General features: G+C 33.7%; 1 protein-coding gene across 3 annotated transcripts in view; it reads left to right on the forward strand.

Annotated features, from left to right (window-relative positions):
- The window catches only part of MIOS (meiosis regulator for oocyte development), a 29,454-nt gene extending 19,313 nt beyond the window's left edge, over positions 1-10,141 (forward strand). For 2 of the 3 annotated variants that reach the window (XM_081147824.1, XM_081147825.1), the window contains exons 7-12: positions 148-213; positions 1,092-1,250; positions 5,223-5,375; positions 6,627-6,831; positions 8,981-9,110; positions 9,907-10,141. In XM_081147824.1, the coding sequence (XP_081003950.1) occupies positions 148-213; positions 1,092-1,250; positions 5,223-5,375; positions 6,627-6,831; positions 8,981-9,110; positions 9,907-10,003 (810 nt within the window). In that variant the 3' untranslated portion in view covers positions 10,004-10,141. The remainder of the gene's footprint in view (positions 1-147; positions 214-1,091; positions 1,251-5,222; positions 5,376-6,626; positions 6,832-8,980; positions 9,111-9,906) is intronic. The other variant, XM_081147826.1, reaches the window with a different exon arrangement.
- The last annotated feature ends 6,232 nt before the right edge of the window (positions 10,142-16,373 follow it).

Genomic DNA, 16,373 nt, shown 5'->3' on the forward strand with positions numbered 1-16,373 from the left:
GATCAATAGATCTGCCAATATATACATAATAACTTATTAATATCTATGAAAATAAAATTACAATTTATGTATATAAAATACTTGTCTTCAAATACTTAAAACTCATGGCACCCACAAGTAACTACTTGCTTTTTCTCTTCTTTTCAGTATGAAAACAAAGTTGCTGTACGTGACAGAGTGGCATTTGCTTGTAAATTCCTTGGTGATAGTCAGGTAAGAACTGACTTAATTCCATATTTGAAGTAATAATATTTATTGTCACTGGATTGAGAAACTATTCTCATGTATAAATATGTATGACTGAGACATACATATATATAAATTCTTCTAAAAAGTAAATAATCTCTTTGTTAGATTAAGATATTACAAATGTGTGTCATAACTAAATTTACTTTTTAAATAATGCTGACTTAATATTTTAATTTGTTTCTGTTTTTGAGAGTTGATATTGGTCAGTAGATAAAGATGTTAAACTCACCTCTTAGGGATGCTATAAAAGGATTCCTCTGTTTTCTAATACAATAAGTAGGCACTGAATACATATGCCATATATATAGAGAGAGAGAGAGAGAAAGAGAGAGAGAAATAAACATAAATGACTAGTATTACAATGTGCTACATACAATAAAATGGAAAGTGCTGGGGGAATATAGAAAAATCTTGGCTAGAGTTTGGGGTGAAATGAAGTCTGGGAAGACCTTACAAGAGATGGATATTTTTTATGATCTTGAAGTTCTAGTTCAACTCAGATTCTATGATTCTATTACGTCCTACTGTAATAGACAGCAGAATAATAAGGTTAATTCTCTTCAAATTTATAATAGTAAACCCTCTATAGCTCTTTTATAGAATAATTATCAAACACGTAAATGCCTTGTCTTTTTAAAAAACATTTTAAATGGTCATGAATGCTGCATTATAATTTATATTAGATGCAAAGACTTCTTAGAGATCATACATCTAGATTTTTGCAAGGGCTTTTGTTTTAAAATGTTTTCCATTAAAAATAAAATTGTTCCACATGTAGAAGTTTTGAAGGGCAAGAGATACAGTGAAATGGATTGCTTCAGAAAAATCACTGAATTTTCTAGTTAAATAGGTACATCGAAAAATTGACCAACGAAATGAAAGAGGCTGGAAATTTGGAAGGAATTCTGCTTACAGGCCTTACTAAAGATGGAGTGGACTTAATGGAGAGTTATGTCGATAGGACTGGAGATGTGCAAACAGCAAGTTACTGCATGTTACAGGTTAGTGCAGTGTGGTAGCAACTTAAAGAAAAAGGAAATGTTTAACAGCCTTCTGTATTTTCTTCCTTCATTAAGTGGATATGCCCTGTGCTTGCTTAGCTTTAACCTGATCACATGATCTACAGCGTATTTCTGCCTTACTTTACTCTCCCTAAGCTTCCTGCATTCAGTTATCCAGTTTTCCTTTCACTTTAGGAAGCGTCGGTCTTGATTTTATCAAATGGAGCAGAGACCTCTGTTTAATTTTTCTAAATATTGACACAACTACACCTTGTACAGAAGAGGTTGAAGTTTCCTGACCTGAACTATAATCTCACTTGAAGTGCAGAAGACAAGTTATACCACAACTCCCTTAACTTCTCATTTTCCCTGTTTATGATCAGTGGTCAGGATTTGGGGTAACCAGTTCATCTATTTTCTCTGTTTTTACTCTCCACTGGTTACAGATTCCTAGCAGAGGTTTCCTTCTGCTTTACTTTTGTTGGAAATTTGGTGAAAATTGGCATTTTGCTGAGATGTCCTGTAGACCTTCCAGCTAATCTGACCGTTTCATGATGTCACCTTCCTGTTTTCACCCTTTTATGCAGTATGATAGCCTGCCATGTACTGGGCAAACAGTAAGTGCCCTCTCCCTCACCCTTCCTTCTTAGGAACAAATGCAGCTACTAGCCACAAACCACAGTGTACGTTTACCCTAAGATTTCAGGCCACTGCGCATGGAAGAAAAGGTGTCCTTCTAGAACATAATGCAGTATTTTTTTCTCACTGAAATGGGATTACATCTGTTAAATCAATTGTAGCTATATGGCTACAGAGTGCAAATGGGTTGGTAACCTTGTAACAAAATTAATAAAATGTATTTAAAATGCAGACAAGTGTATAATTGGATCTTGCTTTAAAAAAATCAGTCTGATATTCAGCTGCCTTTAATTGGGATGTTTTCTCCATTTATATTTATATGGTCAAGGTTAAGTCTACCATCTTGCTATTTACTTTCCATTTGTTTGGTTTTTTTCTTTTGTTTTCTTTTCCTTTCCTGCCTTCTCAGGCTAATGGAATGTTTCAGTGTTTCACTTCATTTCATCTGGTGGATTTTTAGCTATTCCCCTTTTCTTTATCTTTTTTTTAAAACAGTTTCTCTAGGTCTAACAGTGCGCATCCCTAACTCATTAGTGAACATTTTGCCTCTTCATACTTCACAGTTCACACCAGATACATCAGGCTTCCTACTTCACCCTTTCTTTCTTTTTCATACCTCACACCTAACACTTTATACTTTGCTTCGTGTTTCATGTTTCGCAAATGTTACAGCAGTGTCACTCCATTTACACACCCCTTCCTTTGTCCTGTGGTCATATATTTTATTTCTACAGATGTTATAAACTCCATCTTACAGTGTTAGTCTTTTTGCCTTGAGCAGTTAATTGTAGTTTGTGTAAATTATGTGAAGAACAAAAACATGGGCTTTTATGTTTATTTACTTACCATTCCTACTTTTTAGACCAATAGATCCAAATTTTATCTGGTATCATTTTCCTTTTGTCTTTCTCTTTAGCATTTTGTTTAGTACAGAATTACAGGTGACAGATTCTCTCAGTTTCATTTTAAATGAAAATGTCCATTTTGTTCTTGTTTTTCTTTCAGCACTTTAAAGATGTGGTTTCATAGTCTTTGGCTTCCATTGCTTCCAATGAGAAGCCTGCCATTCACTTTTTTCTGCTATGTAATTCTTTATCTTTTCCTAAGGCTGCTTTCAAGGTTTTCTCTTTTTTTATTTTTAGTAGTTTAACCTTGATGCCTAATTTCTTTTTTTCCTGCTTAAGGTTTTCTGAGCTTCTTGGATCTGCAAGTCAGTGTTACTCATTACATTTTGGAAATTTTCAGGCATTTTTTCAGCCTCAATCTCGTTCTCTTCTTCTTGGATTCTACTAACATATTCTTTAATATTATCCTATAGGTATCTAAGGCTCTGTTTATTTTTCTTCCATCTTTTTTTCCTCTGCTCTTCAAATTGGATAAATTCTATTCATTTACTCATTGACTCTGTCACTTTCTTTCTGATGTTAAGTTTTCCAGGGAATACTTAATTTCAGTTATTGTAGTTTTTAGTTCTAGAATCTTGTTTTATAGTTTATCTTTTTCAACCCAGATCCCTATCTATTCACTAATTAAAACACTATTTTTCTTTAAGTCTAACATTTGTCTAATAGCTGCATTGAACTTTGTCAGCTAACTCTAACAAAGGGAATTTTTTAGGTTTAGTTTCTATTGACTGCCTTTTTCCTTGATGTTGAGTCACATCTACCTGTCTCTTTACATGTCTAGTGATTTTTCATTTAATACTGCATTTTATGTACAGTACATTATAAAGTTCTGAGTTCTTTTACCTTTTTCCGAAGAATTTTTTAAAATATGTTTTTATTGATTTTGGAGTGAGGAGGGTAGAGGGGGAGAGAGAGATAGAAACATCAATGATTATAGTCATTGATCAGCTGCCTCCTGCACGCCCTCTGCTGGGGATCGAGCCTGAAACCCAGGCATGTTCCCTGACCTGGAATCGAACCTCGATCTCCTGGGTCATAGGTCGTTGCTCAACCGCTGAGCCACTCGGGCTGGGCCTGAAGAATATTTGTTAATACTTTTGGAAGTTCAATTACTTGCTGCTCACTTTGATCTTACATTTTGCTACTGTGGATCTGTGGAAAGCCGAAGGTTTCTGCAAGCCCTTCTAATTCAATCAGACTTAATCTCTAAACTGTTTCCTCTGCAGATTTTGTCAGAGCTTGATTTATAGGGGCAATCTAGAGAAGACTTACTGAATATGAATTGACCAAATTTTCTTAGTTTATCCTTACTACCATGGGAGGGGCAAGAGTGAGGGTGGGAGTTTGAAGATTTCTTTTGAAAAAACAAACAAAACAAAACAGGTTGTCTTCTACTTTTATATTTAGTTCTAGCTAAGTTGGTCCTAATTAAGATTAGAGTAGATGTTTACTTTTTTAAGAAATTGTCAGCTAAGAGTTTTTCCATGTTCTTTTAGCTAAATTAACTCTGGTAATTGGAATTACTACCTAATTAATAGGTGAAAGATATGCTCTTTCTATTTTAATGGAAAGTGTAAAGATAGTCTTTATTAGTTGTTATAGGTTTCTTCTGGTTTTCCATAAGTAAGGTGCATGCTGAGTTCTAACATTTTATTTCCTATCTGGCTTACAAACAGAACAAGGAAAACTGGGCTTCCCAGGGCATTATTGGAGGAGAAACTTACTCTACTTTCTTCATAAGTTAAGGAAGGTATATGATGAGCAGAGCTATAGCATTCTCTGTAAACCAAAGCAAGAATGGGTGAAATATGGAATGCGACAGCTGCCAGGGAAAATACAGTTTTAGGAAAAGTCTTACTGGCAAGAAATTAGTTATTAATGAGAAGAAATCTAAAGGAAATTTAAGGAAAAGAGATTGTTGCTTTTCACTATGTCTTAGGGGTATAAGAACGGTTTTCATTTTTCTTTTTAAAAAAATTTCAGGTAATGAATATATGTTTTAATTGATGGCAAGCGAGAAAATAGGCAGGTTTACCTTTCAGATAAATATGTATACAAGAATCTCAGTTTACAGTGCATTACCAGATATGAAGGACCAGGCTCAGTATTATTTTAAATGTGATCAAGTAGCTTTGGTGTGTATTTGGATTAGATAGTAAACAGATTTTGTGAACCCAGAAGTTTTAATTGTTGGGACAAAGAGTATTCACATCACTTTTTACTGCATTCAGGCAGTAAGGTGAATTGTTTGCTCTTGGGTTTTTAAACTTTTTACTTCCAACAATTATTTTATGTATATCCTCATTAGGATTCAGCTTTTGGCAAAAAGGAGGTCTATTTCTTCTGTGTGACTCATTCACATGTTACTTAGGCTCTTCTGGTTTAGCCCGGAGATTTTTAAATAGCTGAAATCATATTTTCTTTTTAGGGTTCTCCTTTAGATGTTCTTAAAGATGAAAGAGTTCAGTACTGGATAGAGAATTATAGAAATTTATTAGATGCCTGGAGGTTTTGGCACAAACGAGCTGAATTTGATATTCACCGGAGTAAATTGGATCCCAGTTCCAAGCCTTTAGCACAGGTAAGTACATAGTTTTGGAGAGACTCAAATAACACCTACCTAATAGTCTAGCCAAAAGTAGGAGTGTTTATATAGCATGTTATATAGGATACATTTAGAGTTTGATTTAATAAATTAGTACTAGCTCATTCTTTTGCCTAAATTTGAGTTCCCATTGATGTCTTTATCCTAGACTGCACCCTGTCCTTGGTCTTCCTGGTTTTTTTGTCCTGCCACTTTCTAACAATCATCTCAGTGACTTGAGCTTTAGTCCAAGGTAGAGCAAGCCACAGTAGGCCTAGAGGATCTTAGGCAAAAGTAAATCAGCTCTAGGGCTGTCTGAGGTTTTTCAGTACATTATAAGCCCTTTGAGAATCTAAACTATGCTGTGGTCTTTTTTATTCCATTTATGTATTGTTTTTCTGCACTATTTATATGCAATAAGGCAGGATTTTTTAACATTATATACATATATATCTATATGCCTGATTATACATGGGAATTTTAAATTTTTTCTTTTAGCATTAATTTAAAAAATAGGAAATGAATTATCTCATAAAGCACATGACATGAGATCACTCAAGTTCAAACATTAAATATCAGGTATATCCTCAGTGTGAGCACTGGATGGTGCTGTTTTCTTATTTTAGAAAGTTGAGAAATTAGTGCTTCTATTAAAACAACCTGAGTATTAGTAAAAGAGCATTACATGATAATATTTGGTACTAATCTATATGATAAGTGTTCAAGAGCCTAGAAGTTTAATTTTAAAGCAGAAAGAACAGTTACTATTGCTGTTGTTCTAAAGTTTTAACTATTTACCATTTCAGGATCCTTAACTCCTTATCTCAGAAATGAGTGCTTTACAAGAAAATTTTGTTTAGGAGATTATATCATGGAACTTTGGATCAGAAGTCATATTGGGATATTTTTTAATGTCTCTAAGTTCCTGTTATTTCTAAAATGTTGGGGTCTAATGTGAACTCTAAAGTCATTATTTTTAAATGTTGAGATCTAATGTTGCCAAGTTTTTCTGTGTATATCCGTGGCATTAGGAAGACTATAACTAAAAAAGGTAACAGAAAAGTACTCAATGTAACTGCTAAGTGGAAACCTTAAATGAGAGCTAGTCAAATTTAGTAGATAAATTATTTTATAATTCAAAATTATGTTTAAAAATTATTTTAAAGTAGTTTGTTAGGATCAAACTTTGAATTTTTTATTCTATTTATAAAGTTTGCGTTGTTTTAACTTCTTTTATTTGTTTTATAGGTGTTTGTGAGTTGCAATTTCTGTGGAAAGTCTATCTCCTACAGTTGTTCAACTGTGCCTCATCAGGGCAGAGGTTTTAGTCAGTATGGTGTCAGTGGCTCACCAACGAAATCTAAAGTCACAAGTTGCCCTGGTTGTCGAAAACCCCTTCCTCGATGTGCACTTTGTCTCATTAATATGGGAACACCTGTTTCAAGCTGTCCTGGTATGACAATTCTGAGCTAAAATTGTTCCTCCATAATTGATTTAATGTTGTAAATAAAATAAATGCTAGCTTGATTTTATATTATTTCAAAGAGTGAGCCACTGCTGGCTTTTGTTCCCTTTAGTTTTTAAAATCTACACATTTAAAATAAAACCTGTATCCATGATATCTCAAGTAATCTTACAAATTCCAGCCAATTTGAAGTGAGGAAAGCTTAAATATTGAGTAATCTTAAAATTATACCATTTTCTTACCACTCTTTCTAAGAGGAGTACCCTCAAATATTATATTTAAAAGTCAGTATGCCCTCATCTATTAATAATTACCTTGTATGCATAGAGTTTTTGATAGTCTTAAAGCACTTAATGCATTTCCTCTTATTTCATCTTCAGAATCTACCTGTGAAATACAGATTAAGTATTAACCTAGAAGTGAGATCCCATTACTGTGCTGCTGTTTCTGCTATCTTTGCCAGTTACCTAGCAATATTATATATATGGTTAGAAATATTAGGATTATTTTTGACTGCTTATAGTAAACATAGAAAAAATTGAAAACAGTAGATAATAGAATATAATGTACCCAGTGGCTGGAAATATTCCAGCTATTTATATAACTTGATTATGATACTATGGCAAAAATTTCAATGAAAAACATTTGAATATTTGGCACACTGGTATAATGAATAATGACTAAAGAACTGGATATGGTGTCAGAATGCCTCTTTTAAGTTACAGCTCTTACATTCAGTCTGTGACATTGAGAGTTACATTAGTCCTTTCTCATATAAAGTGTTGGACTGGGAGATCCCTTGTAGTTACGAAATTTTGTAATTATGTTCTGCAGCTGATTCATGTAAATAGTCTGCTTTATGGTTACATTAACATCTGCAAAAGATTTGCTGGTATCATTGGCTGATTATTTCTCAATCTAGATGCCTTTGTTTAAACAAAGGCAATATGTAATGTTTTGAATTGTACTTGTTGGTTTCTACTTAAATTTTAATCAAGGATTTTCATTTTATACATTGCATGTTGATCACTTTTTTATGGCCCCGATACTAATAAATAGAAAATAAATTTTTTTGTGCACTGTAACAGAGATAGGATGTATGTATCATGTACTGTGATAAATCAGACGTCAGTGAGTCTTCTACCCTGCCTACGATAATGTCGTCTATACTAGCGCCTTTGATCATTTCTCCCTGCCTACTCTTACTTCTTTACCACTGTCCCAAATTGTGTTATTCAGTCTCTAGCATGTTTGTATGGTTTTATCGTGTGGTTGGTTTTGTCTGTGTTTTAAATTCTATACAAGTGACTCCTATGTAATATATCCTTTGACTTGCCTTTTTAGCTCAGAATTGGGGTTTGTTTTTTTATTTTTTTGTGTCAGTTATGCTGGTGACTGTGGCTGTAGTTAATTCATTTTTTATTGCTATTTAGTATTTCATTCATTACTATAGCACAGTTTTTCCACTCTCTTTTCAGTGGACACTTTGGTTGTTTCCAGATGTTTACTATTATAAACAATGTTGCTATGAACATTCCTGCATATGTCTCCATTTAGCATGTACAGTGTTCCTCTAATGTACTTACCTTTAAGTAGAATTGCTAAATCATACCGTTTGCTTATGTTTTACTTAGGATTTTTATGTTCTGTTCAGGAGAGAGATTGGCCTATAATCTTCCTTTCTTATATTATTTTTGCCTGGTTTTGTTTGCAAAGTTATACCAGCTTCATAAAGTGTTTTGGGAAATTTCCCTTCTTTCCTTATTCTTTGAAAGAGTTTATAGATAAAAATTACCCGTTTCTTTAATGTTTAGTAGAACTTACCTGTAAACTGGGCTTGGTATTTTCTCTGTGGGAAGATTTTAAACTACCAGTTATTCCTCTAAAGTTGTTAATTCAGATTGCTTCTTAGTGGGTTTGATACTTTATATTTTTCAATGTTTTATTAGCTATTAAAAGTGTAAGGAAACTCCTGTTATTTGGTATCTTTTCAATCTAACTAGATCCTAGCATTAAAGTTTCAATTGCAGTGTGATATATGATTTATATTTTGACATAGTTTTAGAAATACCTTTTAAGAAGTGTTGAATAAAATATTGTGATATAGTTATTGAAGATCATTTTCTTTAATCCGTAGGAGGATCCAAATCAGATGAAAAAGTAGACCTGAGCAAGGACAAAAAATTAGCTCAGTTTAACAATTGGTTTACATGGTGTCACAATTGCAGGCATGGTGGGCATGCTGGACATATGCTTAGTTGGTTCAGGTAATCAGCACATTCCTTCTTTAATAGGCTTGGAGTTAGAGGAGATAAAGCAGTTGGCCTTTTAAATACTTCAGGTTTATACGGCTAAAGGCTGAATTTCTTCTTTCCTGTCACCTGAGTTAACAAAGGTGGTGTCAACATTTCTATTACTAGATATCCTTAAATTAAACTTATATAAGAAGTAGTTTAAATACGGTGTATGGGTTAAATGTTTGAATAGCATTATTTAAGTTTATTTGGGGAGAGGATATGTTTACAGTTTTTCACAGTTAACTGAAGATCCTATCACATATAATGTGTAATTGAATTATAAGTTAAATGATAGAGTACATATCAAACTGCTATGTCAGTTATCTTCTAAATAAGCTTGTTATGTAGTAAGTAAGCACCTCATGCAGTGGAGACTCTCAAGACCATATTTAACTTTTACACTCAGAAGTGTAAAAGTTATATTCCTTTTATATTGTTGTAGCTTTTACACCCAGTTTGTCACATTGGCTTTAAACTGAGCACATCCGTTCACCTTCATAACTGCAAATGGTTATCTTGTTATATATTTAGAAAATAAAGCTATTCAATTTTTTAGTAACTTTCTCCCCATGTTCAGCTTAGCAGTCATTTCTAATATAATGCTTTTAATGTATTTTGTCTTTGGGTTTGAATTACTATATTTTTCTAAGTGTCATTTTGAAAAATTGCATTATAGACATAGATAGGTATATAAATAAAGAAATGTACGTATGTACCTCTGTATGTAAAATTTAGATTTTTAACTGTTACTTGGACTGTTTTTTAGGGACCATGCAGAGTGTCCTGTGTCTGCATGCACGTGTAAATGTATGCAGTTGGATACAACAGGGAATCTGGTGCCTGCAGAGACTGTCCAGCCATAAATGTTACCACCTGCAGAGGAACCTTCAAGTGTGTGGAGCTTTCTAATAGATGTCCTTCATAGCGCAAAAACATACCTCAAAACAAGTCATTCATGACTTTCCTGTAATGGGAAAATAAATCATTCTATCAAATCAGCAATTTGATGTCTGAGTGATTTTGATGTGCTTCACAGACAACTGCTGCTGAAACGGACATCAGAGTATGCACATGATTCTGTTGAAATGGTTGAAAACATTCATTTTGGAACAACTTTCTAGGGTTTTGTTGAAATTATAAGTGCTGTGCAAGCAGAGTTTCTGGAATAGGCAAGAATAGACCTTGAACCTATATCTTCCAAGCTGAAAGTGGATATCTTCCCGTAAAATTGGTACACGTTGAAAATAGGATAAAATGATCAATTCAGTGACTCAGCTGATAGTTTAAGCTCATCCATGCTTATATTCTTTTCAGATAAAATTAAACAATGAATTTTTACTTTTAGAATTGGAGAGCTTCTACCCTACACTGGAGAATAAATTTTGTTAAGATATGATTGAGATATATATGGTTTTTTCCCTCACACACTTTCATTTTAAGGTAAGAAATCTTTCGGCACAGACCATTATTGTCTTCCTAGAAAAGCCAACATTAAGAATGTATCTTACAAATTTTCTCTTCTGAAGAGAAAAATATGCATCATTTCAGGGAAACATACAATTTTCTATTTCAACCTTTTACTTAGCAGTGTCCTGATTTGTCTTTAAAGATTTCTTTCCTTATTAATTCATCATCTTATGCTCATCATCTGGGAGCATTTTACTGAACACAAAGTCTGTGCAGGATTATATCTGACCAACCATTCAACAATCTGTCAGTATGTCCCGCTGTCAAATTCCCTCCTATTTTGGAATACCCCATTTTTTCTAAGGTAAACTGGAAGATGTTGGGATACACAGGGTCCTTTTGGAGACAATTTTACTTTATGTGTAAGTTTCTAAAAGTAAGTATATTTGGGCCAATTCAGGGCCATTATTTTACATTTTTATTTTTTTCCTTTTTCACAGCTAGATAGTTGGAAGGGAAATAAAAGGATTGTATTAGGCTTCGCTGTCATCTGAACTGATCTTCATAGTTGAAGTTGTATTCAAAAATAAAAAGAAAGTAACTCTTAAACTTTATTTTATGGATTTTGGAGAAATACCTTGAATTTTAAGAGCTTTTGTGTTAGCAGTTTTACCTGATGAAACTAAGATCGATTAGATTAGTTTGAGGTATGACCTACATACTAAACAAGTGGATTAAAATATTTTTTTTGCTTTGAGATATGATACAAAAGGTTGCTTTCTAGGAAAACATTGCATATCTACTCTAAATGTCTCACCTAGATGATGCCAATCTTCTTTTAAAATGAAAGAATTGGAAATAGTTTTAAATAAATAATTTATTTAGTTTATAAATAATTAAAAAAATTTTTAACTAAGATGCCTATTAAGGGTCCTTTTCCCAGTCTTCTTTTAAGTAAATCTTCCAGATTTCATTTTACTAAAACCTAACTTTTATCTTTAAAATTGCTTCAATTGCAGTGTCCCTTTCAAATTTACTGTGTCCTAAAATTGAAAAGTCATCTTTAAGTAATGTCAAACTACCTTACACATTTCAACTTTTCCTAGCTCAAGTAAGATACAATTGTTGAATGTATATTTAGAACAGGGTTATATCTAAAATATTTATAATTTTGGGAAATACAATATAAGAAGACAAAGTCATATGTAAATTATCTGCTTGTTTGTAATCATATAGGGTGACGTTTTAAAGATCGTTTATGCCTTGTATCAATTTCCTGATATTTTCTGCAAAGCTCAAATGTTCATATAAGATGCCTATTATGTTTGTTTTGGATTTCAGTGTATGTGAACCATGAAAATAGATTTAAATTATTCTTCTGTTTTTATTACTAGGTCACTGATATTTGGGTTTGTAAACTCAACAAGATATTTTACCTAGACATGTTCAGTAGAAGTGTTTAATAAAAGTTTTTTTATTTTTTAAAATCTGGGTTGAAGTCAGTATGTCTAATCTAGAAATTATCTATGACTCCTCTACAAACAATTCAATAAAGAAATATTAGTATTTAATTTGATGACAGTTTTGATACTTAATCTTAGAAGTAACTTTTTTTTTTAGGCTCTTTTTCAGTTTAATATGCTTTCCAGAATAGTGGTTCTTTAAAATCATCTATTCAAAAAATAACTCCATCGTCAATGCTACACATGGTAAGTATTAGAGTTAGAAAGAATATAGTTCTGCATTTAATTGCATGGCTAAATTTAATTCAGTCACTCATTTGACTACAAATATTACAAGTATGGGCTTTGACATTTAAATTATAATCTTAGACTTATTATTGTGGCCAAGTGACTTGACCATTTTGATCTTCAATTTCTTCATATGTTAAAATCAAGGTACAGAAATACTACTTCATAGGGTGATGGGACTGTTAAGTGATGAAATAAACATGAAGTGCTATGTCCCTGTCACATAGTAAATGCTCCATAAAAGGTAGTGACTAACAGTCATTGCTACCTTAATCTTTATTGGTTACTTGTTTGTCAGTACTTTTAAACTGAATATGGTATAATTTAAATGAAGGATCTGCATTTGTCTCAGAAGTAGAAATTTCCCAAGAGCTTGTTTTCCCAAATCTGGATACATTATAGCATTTTCTTTGGAGATAGGACTTAGCTATTTTTGTTTATCCTATATTTAGAATATTGCTTTTTACTGTATATAATCCTCTGAACAAGTACCTAGGACTTTAATGTGATACAAGAGTAAACCCAGGAATGAAAATTAAAATTTTGGCAAATCTGGACAGTTGACCAGTAACTTTTTAAAATTTGAGGTTTTCATATCTCTGTTCAACTCTTAAATCCTGGTCCTAATGGGAGAAAGTATCCACTATTATCCTAGTAATCTTTCCTTTTCTGCTATTCTATTACACTTGAGGTTCACTTAAGTTAACATGTTGGGGTGATAATGGTAATAAAAAAGGAAGCACACTGTGAGGTTTGTTCTCCCTTGGGATAGCTGTAGTTAAAGCAAGTGGGCACTGACTAGTACATGTGTGATGCTCGGTAAAAGCCTTGGAGAGGCGGGAGAGACGTGTCACGTGTTGGTGCAGCATCCTCACACTCATATCGAGTACTTGTGACCCACGGCCATGGCAGAGCTGGGGCTCACTGGACAGCTGCCCTTCTGCCTAGTAGTCTAACTCCTTCCATTACATCATCTGCTTGCTTTTCCTCTTACCCCCAAATTTTATAAGTTATTTTGCTAACTATGAAAAGCAGCACTTCACAAAAATATTTTTATAAAATAATTATTCCAGAATAGAGACAGAAGGAAAGCTTGCCAAATGTTTTTTAAAGCTAACATAACCCACATGTCAAATTACCGTAGACTGCCAAAACAAGGAACTGATTTCACTTAGGGATATACATGATAAATTCGTAAGTAAAATGAATATCAAATATAACTATATTAATGAGAAAGGGTAACTGTTGGTGCTGAGTATGTGCCAGCTGCCATGCACAATATCCTGTTTCACCCTCGCAGTAGCTCTAGTAGCAGGTACACTACTCTGTCCATTCTATACACGAGGCAGGTTAGGTGTAGGGACGTTAGGGCACCGGTGCTAGGTTACGCAGCTAGTAAACAGCAGAGCCAAGATTTAGACTCCAGGAGTTGGCCTTCCCAATCTGTATTTTTAATCACTACTTTATATTTCAGTGTAGCACTTCATGGGCTCTGTATGAGAATAATCCATTATGACAAAGGGCTTAATTATATTTAGTATTAATATATCAAAAGAGGAAAACCATGTCAGCTCTTTGGATGTAAAAAGCACTTGATAAAATTTTAAAAATTGACCCTTATTTGGTTTTTGAAATTTAGCTTTTATCATGAAGGGGAAATGTTGTTTCCCACTTTACTGACTAAAACGGTTGGCAGCATGCCTATTCTAGAATCCTTCCCGCTGTAGGAGGGAATAAAAAAGGATCCTGCTGGTACCTCCAGTTCTGCACACCGCGCGCAGAAGAGGAAGGTGAAACCGCGCTCACCTTTCTTTTTCAAGCCTTTAAAGTTTAGTATGGCAAAGATACCACAAACATTTAAAAAAGCAAACACACTGATAAACTACAGCATGCACAACAAATTCACAAAGAGCATCACTGAATCCTGTGGCGGGAAACCTGTCCTCTGTTTAGAATTTAGTTGAGTATTGTCTAATCCAGAGTACATTTTACTCAACTTATTTCCAGTAATTTAACAGATTACTTATGTTTAAGCAGTAAATTCTGAACATATGTGTGTGTCCACACTTCTGACAAACCACCATTTGCATCCTAGGTGGGCCAGACAGCGTTAAAGGTTACGATTTCAAAAGGCTGATGGCATCACAGTTTCCCTGGAGGAGACACGTGTCTAATGGAAGAGGTAGACATAAGCGTAGTTTCATCAGACTCAGACCCATTCAGATGAATATTTATGATGAATGAAATAGTATCATTTAGCATCTGCAAGCCAAAAAAGTCTTATTTAATTTTCTAATTTTGGACTCAAAAATTATTTTCTAATGAGAAATAATTTGAGGAAGTAGATGCTGTCCATACATCTTTCAAAAATGTAATTTTCTTGCTGATCTGTTAAGAATTCAGTGTTTTGAAATGCTCTGTTAAAAAAGGTTCCTTTAGGATTAAAGGATAATTTATGTAATGTCAGAAATAGCAGCAATAATAGTAATTCAGTGATATGGTCTTTCGTCATTCAATTTATGAAAAGCATGTTGCCTTGACATAATTTCATAACTGAAAATCCAGATATGGAAATCCAATTAGTTGGGCTCTTAAACTATAAAGCCATAAAGACAGAGTCGTCTTGGAAGAGCATTTGAAGGGATTAATGTCTCATTAAGCAGGCATTTTTGTACGAATTCATGCAAACTTGGGGTCTGACATTTTTATTTAGAGAGTATTAGGTCCACTTGCACATGGATGCATGGGGGATGGGTATATGAAAGAAAGCCTGGAGTCTACAGAGGCAAATGTGAAAATCACGTCTACTCAGATTCCTGTCACGCTGCAGCCCCTTATTTAGCTAGGGGCCCTTTAAGCAGTTGCCATTCTCAAGTGTGGTAAAACAAAGTATCCTTTTTAGAAGCAAGTAATTGGATAACTGATTATTTCATAATAAAAATTTGAATGGTAAAGAGTTCCTGTGCTACATATATTATGTCAAAATTTTTTTTCTCTGTCAATTTGGAAATTTGTATTCTTAAACAAGAATACTTAATATTTGTACAACCATGGGTGTGTATTTTGATTGTACATAAATTTTCCCCAAATAGATGAAGATGTATAAGTTATGGAGCAAAATATTCAGCAACTTGATAAATGTGGGAGAAGTACAGGGTGTCCCAAAAGATGCATACACACTTTGAATAATTATTCATTCCAGTGGCTTAAATCTGAAAAGAAAGGAACATCAATTGAGCTATCAGATGTTAAAATGTGTGTACATTTTTTTGGGACACCCTGTATTTCTTGCAAAAGTAATACATTTTCTGACCTTTTCCTCCCATTTCTCAAAAATGGAATGTAGGGTTAGTGGTGACCCTTAGGACAAATTACCATTTTTTTAAAAAGACAGGTTTCTGAAATACATTCACTTCTTGTTGAAAAAGATAATCCTCTTCGTAAGAAAGATACTGCTGGCTTCCAAAGAGGGTAGTCCTCTAGGCAGGAAACAGAATTTTCCCCTGGAAGGATCAGACACGAGCTGGAGATAACTAACCTGGGACAGGTTCTCGAGGTCATTTGGGATTACTCTTTCGGTAACATTGTTCATCTAACTTGGCGAACAAGTAATTTTTAGGTCTATTTAATTGTGTTACCTCTGTCTTCAGAAAATGTTACATTACTTAGAGACTATACCTGTTTCTTCTGGGGACCTGAGAAATTAAGAACATATATCACCCTTGCTAATAAAACATATCCTGGGGGTGGGGGGTGGAAATTAGCCTTAAAGTCCAGTAATTTCCCTGGTTTGCCTCTTTTACTTATCCATCCTTTGAAAGTTCACTCCCAATATGTGGAATTCTACAGATTTCTAAATAACTTTTAAAATATGCTAGCCTTTGAGTGGTGTATAATTTGCTCAAGCAGAGACATCTGAGCAGAGTGAAAATGAATTCTCATAGAACAAAATTGCCAAGCATATGTGACGGATCTGTAGGGGAAAAGAGCGTAACTTTAATCTTCAAAGACGCTTAAAAATAGCTCCTCCATTATGCACGAGGCCTGACAATTGACATTTCTCATTTTGGCAGCA

The sequence above is a fragment of the Miniopterus schreibersii genome (genome assembly GCF_964146895.1).
Source record: "Miniopterus schreibersii genome assembly, chromosome: 9".
NCBI classification, from domain to species: Eukaryota; Metazoa; Chordata; class Mammalia; order Chiroptera; family Miniopteridae; genus Miniopterus; species Miniopterus schreibersii.